The 8,431-nt window shown below is 37.5% G+C and overlaps 1 protein-coding gene across 1 annotated transcript; it reads right to left on the bottom strand.

Annotated features, from left to right (window-relative positions):
- Positions 1–166: 166 nt before the first annotated feature.
- On the bottom strand, positions 167–8,032 carry LOC107689816 (solute carrier family 22 member 7-like). Its single transcript, XM_016487980.1, has 11 exons — positions 7,999–8,032; positions 7,159–7,232; positions 4,697–4,800; positions 4,421–4,575; positions 4,159–4,327; positions 3,950–4,073; positions 3,743–3,849; positions 3,028–3,242; positions 910–1,018; positions 539–745; positions 167–341 (listed from the first exon to the last, which is right to left on the bottom strand). The coding sequence occupies exons 1-11, from the start codon at positions 8,030–8,032 to the stop codon at positions 263–265; spliced, it is 1,377 nt and encodes a 458-aa protein (XP_016343466.1). The 3' UTR covers positions 167–262.
- Between the last annotated feature and the right edge of the window lie 399 nt (positions 8,033–8,431).

Here is an 8,431-nt window from a genome sequence, read left to right on the forward strand (position 1 = left end):
TCTTTCACAAACACAAACTCAGATGTTCATTTATTCATTCATGCCTCCATTTAAAATAGCTATAATTATTACATGTCACTGGAGAAAGTTGTAAATCCTTGTTTGACTAATAAAACATTTTAAAAGAACTTTGAAATTGTTCTTTCAAGTTTTTATTTTATTTTATTTTATTTTTATTTTGTTTTTGTGTGCATTTACTGGGATCTGAACTCTGAACACTAAACAACTTGGGTAAAATTTAAGATTGAATGTGCACACAATCTCAGTGCTCCTCAGTGTGTCCATTCATTGTCATTTTCTCCTCATCCTCCCGCTTGTCATGATCTTTAATGAGACTTTTCCTATTCAGTATGATAAAAAATGACGTGGTTAATGAGCATATACACATATCAACTTTCCAGATTGTTTTAGATTAAACATAACTAAATCTGTTTTGGTCCCAATATTAAATCCTTGACTCAACAGAATTACTCATGTTCAGCAGTTAATACAAGTCTTCTGTAGATGCCATAACAAAATACTATAGGTTATGACTTACCCAGTACCCTCGACATCCTCTATAGTCTCAGGTAGACACCTGTCTTGTGTCTCAGGTAACTGCCAGGCCACCAGAGAAGCAATGAGTGCCACAGAGCACAGGATGGTCTGAGATAAATGGCCCCAGAAACTGTCCAATAGCAGGACTAGAGGAGCCACAGACACACCCAGCCGGCCCAGGAACGAGTTATAGCCCATCCCATTTTGCCTGAAGGATCCAGTCAAATAAATGATTTAGTTAAATACTGTGCACTGATATGTAATGAGGAAATGTATGAGGGATGAAAGAAATATAAGTGCACTCCTTTATTTTTTTTTTTACATTTATATCAAATAATAAAAATATCAAATTATACTGTTTTTGACCGTTACCTGAGGACAGTCGGGTAAAGCTCCGAGCTGTATAATACAATTGTACAAAAAGCAGCACCTGCAAAACCTTTACCCAGTACTGCCACCACAGTACGACCAACCCACTGATCTGAATGTGAAAGAGAATAATGAACACAGTAAGACTGAATAAACAAAGGAAATGTATTCTCTAGTGGCCATTATGGTAAGTTCAAATTGTACTGCGCTTATGCCATCTCTATAATGTGCCTTGAACAATTACAGTGTTTTTGTTTTAATGTATTTTTCCATTCTACCCTATTATACAACCGTTAGTTTCGGTCCATGAATCTAATCGACCAAGAAGCGTCTCACGGTTAGAATTTTTTTTCTGCAGTTAAATCATCCCGCCATCAGGTGGAGCCGTATCTCAGACATCTCACCCTGGAAAAAAAACTCATTTCAGGGAGGTAGCATCACTAATCCAATTTAAATAGCGTTAGCACCACTGATCTATATATATTCTCTATTATAGATTAGTGGTTAGCACCAAAGAATTTACTCTAATTTACTCTGGTGATGTTTAAACTTCTCTCTTCTCCATTTTTTGGTCTGAATTGAACCAGTGGCCCCTCACTGCAGAACAAAGATCCAGGGGGTGGGGTTGGATGATCCACATCTAGGGGGTGGAGATGGGTGGGTTTAGGGATCGGGTGGAGACTGGTAGGTTTGGGTATATGTAAGGTGGGAGGAGTTGGATCTGGATCCAACCTTGCCCCCTGGATCTTGTGTTCTGCAGTGAGGACCATCTCAATTGAACAGTAACGGACATTCAGCAGGGTCACAAAATCCGACAAGGCAGTATTAAAAGTTACCTCCCTCTATTTGACAGAATGTATTTAATGTTACCAAAATACACTCTGGTGAAGTCTAAAGGCCTCTATTTTATATCCTAGAGAGTATTTCGGTCTGATGTAAACAGCAACAGGCATACAGCAGGGTCACTAAATCTGACAAGGCAGCAAAACAGGTTACCCCCAATCCGTGTATCATTCGATCATTCGTTTTTTTATTTAATATTGAAAGTAGAAAAATGAGAAAACGGCTCCTTTTTCGTTTTTTTGTTTTTTTTTATGAAAAACGAAAATTCAGCTTAAATTTTCATTTTTCGTTCATGGGTGGAAAAATGAATAAACAGCTTGAATATTCGATTTCTACACGTAGGCTGTGTAGAAATCGAATATTCAAGCTGTTTATTCATTTTTCCACCCTGGAAAATGAATTTTCGTTTTTCGGTTTTTGTAAAAAAAAAACTAAAAAACTAAAAAGGAGCCGTTTTCTCATTTTTCTACTTTCAATATTAAATCAAAAAACGAATGATCGAATGATACACGGATTACCCCCTCTATTTGACACAAAATGGCGTTATTGTTACTGAAGTTCACTCTGGTGATGTCTAAACATCTCTATTTTATATCCTAAAAAGCATTTTTGGTCTTATGTGAACAGTAACAGACACACAGCAGGGTCACCAAATCTGACAAGGCAGCATAACAGGTTAATGAAATCTGTTATACCCCCCTAATTCTCACAGAATCGCTTATACTGTATATATTTACACACACAATGTTAAAGCACAATGTTAAAACATAATTAAAATGCAATAACACTCGGAGAGCTTGTCTAATAATCATATTTCTTTACGTAAATGAAATGTTTTGCACAGCTCAGTCGGCTTTTTCAGCACCCCAACTGACTTGTCCATCCACAATAATATGCACATTCTCGCGCGAACATTTAATGAACAGTGACTTCCAGTTACAGAATTTTCTAGGTCACCGATGTTTGAACATAGGCTGTTTGCATACTGAACTCATCTGTGTAATCAAGTTCAAACTCCACAGTGACAACAGGGCCTACTACGATCACAGATGGTCACAGAATTTGGTGTAACATTATATTGCATATAATTTGCAGACATTGGGGAGCAGCTATCAATATGCAGTAGACAGATGGGATGTCTGCAGTCTTAATGTCTAATCAATCTGTTATATAAAAGTAATCATGCTGCTTTTCCAAGATACTCACTAGCAACAGCACTCTTGCACATGGAATCACAATCATCACTGCATAATCATATGTTGGTTTTGCCAGTCTCACCTTTGGGTATGAATATGTTAATCATGAGGCTGATTCCAGCCAACAGCTGAGCTCCTGCTTCAGTTTTACGTCTGCCAATCTTCTCCAGCAGGTAATATACCATCAGTTTAGAGGGAATCTCAATGGCTCCATACACAAACTGAGTGAGGTACATATTTAGCCCAAAGCCTGTGATGTTGAGACTTATACCATAGGTCATAGTGGCAACACAAAACCTACAAGAAGTGAAAAGCCATTAATAGATTATTTATTATTTAGACATTGAAGTCTGTCCTTGTTCTGTAATCTAGTGCCACTGAAGGCTATAGTGCAGCCAGCAGCCTGCATAATTTCAACTTGTTTTTTTAACTAATTGTATTTAATAACAGGAATCTGCAGGATAAACTACATTACCCATGATTCTGCAATGAAATCTTCAACAATCAGATAATCGAAACAACCAAAATGCACTGTACTATGAATATACACATTTTACAATACATTTATTGTCTTGTGCCTTTGAATTTTGTCTGATTTTCAAATACTTTTTTTGCTTTAAATCAAAGTTTGTAATGTTGTTGTGATTCACCTCATAACTGGTTGTTTGGTTCATGGCTTTTAACTCTTTAACAAAGACTTTTTAAAAATCCATATAGGAAAAATGAATGGGAAAAGTACGTCAGGACCAAGGCCACTGAAAAAGTGGGCACTGTTGAACTGTGGTTCATTTACACACCATATGGTTCCTGTGAGCAGAGCCAATCTCCTCATCTTAGGGGTTCTGACAAGGTCCAGGTACGAATAATTTTTCTTTCCCCCGTCCGTAACTATTATTGAGAGAGCCTAGAAGAAAGACAGAGATGTAGTTAGCCTACAGACAGACAATTGTTGTTTTTTTTTAAAAAGTGATCAATCCAACATTATATATATCGTTTTCTCTCACCTCAGGTTTGATTTTTGAGATAACTTCCTCCTTGCAGTTCATGACAGCACATTTATGAAGATAATAATGAGCTTTTTCAGCCTTGCCATTGGCTATCAGCCACCGAGCCGACTCTGGAACCCACCTACATCAGAAACATTTGCTCTATATAACATTTCATAACAGTAATGTTGTGATTTTAATTTGACAGAATATGCAAGGTTCATTACCACCAGAGGACTGTGGATAGCAGTAAAGGTGAAGTGACAGCCACTGTCAGCCATCTCCAGTCTCTGATACAGAACGCAATAAGAGACAATGAGGTGCTCCCAACAGCCCATGCCATACTGTCAATTATACATACAAGCCTCCTGTGCTTAATGTCCACCCACTCCACATCTGAGGAAAGATACGCATATACAGTAAGGCCATTTTACTTTGTTTTATATTCACATTCAATCATAATCTGAGGACCTGAGATAGGGGTCTTACTGAGTACGACTGAGACCATAGCGATGCCAGTGATGGTGAATCCACTAAAGAATCTCAGCACTGCAAACATGATGAAGGAGGAAGAAAAGATGCTGGCCAATGCAAAAGCCATTCCTGATATACAGGACACCAGCAGCATCGGCTTACGGCCAAATCTACATGCCAAACAGAAGATAGGTTTATTCATACAGAACGTTTAATGCTTGTGGCGGTCTTCATAAAATGCAAATAATTCATAATTTATCAAAATATACAGTTGGTTTTTTGAAACATCACCTGTCACTCATGCCTCCAAAAAAAGCTGCTCCAAACATCACTCCGACAAAGAAGATGGCAGTCACAGCTTTATTCAGACCTTTGTTATCACATACCAGATCCCACTTTGAAATCAAAAGAAATGGAAAATAACTTTTCTTAAGGAATTGTGATGAACTGCTTCATGAACTTTCAAAACCAGATGAATGAAAATATCACTAGTTTTATCATGACACTTTGATCTGAAGTGACTCTATGGGGCTTGAAACTGGAACCTTTCATGTCATTTCACAACTCAAATTTCCCAACTATTTTATTTATTTATTTTTTTGGATGCGAAAGGGAGGACAAAAAAAACTGACACTGTAAAACCGCACAGAGAAATTTACTAAATGAAGCAAATAATTCGTTTAAACTGAATTTGGGTTCCCAGTTTATTTCCAGTTTTGGTATTTTAACGTTTTTATGTCATGTTGGACCTTTGGGAGGTTACCATTGTGCTGAAGTGTAGAACTTGTGGTTTATGTTGAGGATGAGCCAGTGGCTGAAAAACTGTTACTTTATTTGAAAAGCTATAACTCTGCACATGCTGTGATGTTTTTTGATTACAATGTGCAGAATTGCTAGCTAATAATTAACTGCTAGAGACTTGCTTGAGTTAATTTTAGGTTTCATTTTAGGTTTCAATATTTAGCTAAACAATGCATTGAGTATAGTTTATAGTGATTCAAATGAAAAAGTTTACAGTACTCATAAATATTTATTTTTTATATATATTTATTACTTAAATTGTTTAAGGCAATCCTCAAATGATTTGAGTTAACTTGTTGGATTTTTCAGCACACAGTCCCATTCTAGCAAGAAAGGCTCAACAACATGGTTTATAAAGTGCAGCACCTTCTTCACTGAAATCGGTTATAACGGTGTTTTTTTAATTTTTTTTATTTTACACGTGTTTGTTCATCACAGTATATTTTGGTCATTCCATTGAAAATGACATTCAAATTGAATCATTTTGGAGCTTTAAAGTGCTGACAACAGTTGTGTGAAATGCTTGTAAGTCATTGAAAATTGCTTGAATTTCTCTCTCAAAAGGTTGTACAAACCCTGAATGCCATCTACAGGTTATAACGGTGTTTTTTTTATTTTTTTTATTTTACACGTGTTTGTTCATCACAGTATATTTTGGTCATTCCATTGAAAATGACATTCAAATTGAATCATTTTGGAGCTTTAAAGTGCTGACAACAGTTGTGTGAAATGCTTGTAAGTCATTGAAAATTGCTTGAATTTCTCTCTCAAAAAGTTGTACAAACCCTGAAATGAATAATGTAATAACATTTGCTTATTTCTACCACAACACCATGGTTACAGTTAGCATTACTGTTTCTGGGTTTCTACGTCAGCGCTGTTTGATCTGTTTATAACCGAGATTTCAGTGCAGAATTTGAATGCATCTCACTAGATCTCGCAGCAGCCTTTATTCATTCTGCGGCGAATTCAAACACTTCTCACTGGATCTCGCAGCGCTGTGCTGTAACAGTGTCGCGAAATCAATTCTGGTTCCCGAGTAAAGTTGTTCTGAGCTCGGACAAGTTTGTTTGAGTCGCGGTCCGAGCTGATGAACGGTCCGCGCTGCGCAGCTCAAACGAGTAGCGGGATTTTGTTGCTTTTGTTTCGTTTGCCGTTTGATATTTCTCATATGCAACAGAAATGGCAGTGCCAATTGAACAACGCGGTGGTCGCGCCAGTGCGACCGCGCACAAAATTTACTCGCACCGGCAGAAAAAATAGTCGCAGTCTGGAGCCTTGGGCTTCATCTTGGGCTTTTATTTTTATTTTCCCTGCGCCGGACTGCGCTGATGTCTTTTCCCTGATATAGCCTAGTTGTCCATTAAAGGTGCAGTAGGAGATCTTCTTCTTCTTATGATGATGATGATGTTTAATGGCGGTTGGCAAACCAGCTTTTGGTGCATATTCCGCCACCTATTGGGATGGAGTGTGATATCAAGGGAAATGTTAATTAAAAAAAAAACAAAAAAAAACTTCTACCTATATTTTATTATATACATTTGTTCTTTTCAGACAATTAATAAGAGCTTTATGAGAACTGTTTAACACATTCTTAATGTCATAGAATTAATGCCGGCAGATTTTAATTCCTCTTTTAACTGTATTTCCCTTTCATATGCCCTACAGTTAATCAGCACATGCTCTACAGTTTCTGGAAGTCTGGAAGACAGATTCATGTCTTCCTATCATCTGGAATGATTTATTAAAGGGGTCATATGATGCAATTTAAATTTTTCCTTTCTCTTTGGAGTGTTACAAGCTCTTGGTGCATACATCTGTAAAGCTGCAAAGACTAAAGTCTCAAATCCAAAGAGATATTCTTTATAAAAGTTAAGAGTCAACCATGCCTACCTAAAACGGTCGTTCTAACACGCCCCCTTAATTAAACCTTTAATTTCAGATTTACTCACGGGTATATGTATGTCAATATTTGTGTCCTTAAGAGCCTGTTTCACTATCTTGTCTACCTCCTCGTTTCCTTCCACTCCAACATGAGCAGGCACCCATAAAAATTCTGCTATAATTCTCAGTTGCCGTATTCGGTACAAACTTTGCAGTACTTCTAATAAAATATCTTGTCTAGATTCTGATTTTCCACTCAATATACTTGTGAGTGCAGAATATGAATCTGAACAGATTACCACTGTTGGTTGGATTTCTTCCACCCACTGTAAAGCTATCTGAATAGCGATCATCTCTGCTGCATATACTGATATATTATTAGAAGTTCTTTTTGCAGATTTATATTTAAAGTGAGGAATATACATGGCAGCACTTGTACGCCCAGTTTCTGGGTCTTTAAAACCATCTGTATAAATTTGTAAATATTGAAAGTAATGACTATCTAAATGCTGCTGCACTATTCTCTCTTTTGGAACATATTTCTTGTTTTCATTTATTAAATTAAATATTTGCAAATCAACTGTTGGCATAGAAAAAAACCAAGGTGGATATACTGGCAGAGCCACCGTGGGGCTAATATCGATATTACTGATACCTATTTGTTGAGCCTGCTTGCCTACTGTCCAGCCAAAACTATTCATATATGTCTGCTCATATTCCCAGCAGCTCTCCAATATTTTTTTTACTGGATGATTGGTAAAATGACCTTTAATACCAGTGCAATATACCATTTTAAGATGAATTTCACTAATGTCTAGTGGTGTTTCACCCATTTCTACCTGCAAAGCTGTTACAGGAGAGGATCTAAACGCTCCACAACATATTCTAAGGGCTTGGTTTTGAATCACCTCTATCCAAGTTGCTCACTCCCATTCCCCACATGTAAGGTTTAAATATACTGCCATCAACTGGTGTGGAGATCTTGGAAAATGCTAACTTTAGCCTGATAGCACTGAAAGGGAACGTCCCACCCTCCCCTGCAATCGCCGTCCAAAGCCATGCCCCCTGAATGCATTTACGCTCACAGACCAGAGACAACATTACTACAATAGGCTACATCAGCGGTTTACAATTCCAGCCCATGTTCCGAAGTGAAGTAAACTTCAATGGATTTTCCCCGCTCAGGGAGTAGGGAGCAATGAACACTGTATATGGATCATATCGATCGGAACACAGTTCATGCACGTAGCTCACTTCTAACAAGCTGGTGCGAGGACTGGATTAACCGCTGGGCTACATCATGTGTCATTCACCGGTGAGAAAACTTTAAAAGTACTACAA

This window comes from Sinocyclocheilus anshuiensis, unplaced genomic scaffold (genome assembly GCF_001515605.1).
Source record: "Sinocyclocheilus anshuiensis isolate Anshui unplaced genomic scaffold, SAMN03320099.WGS_v1.1 scaffold918, whole genome shotgun sequence".
Lineage (NCBI taxonomy): Eukaryota > Metazoa > Chordata > Actinopteri > Cypriniformes > Cyprinidae > Sinocyclocheilus > Sinocyclocheilus anshuiensis.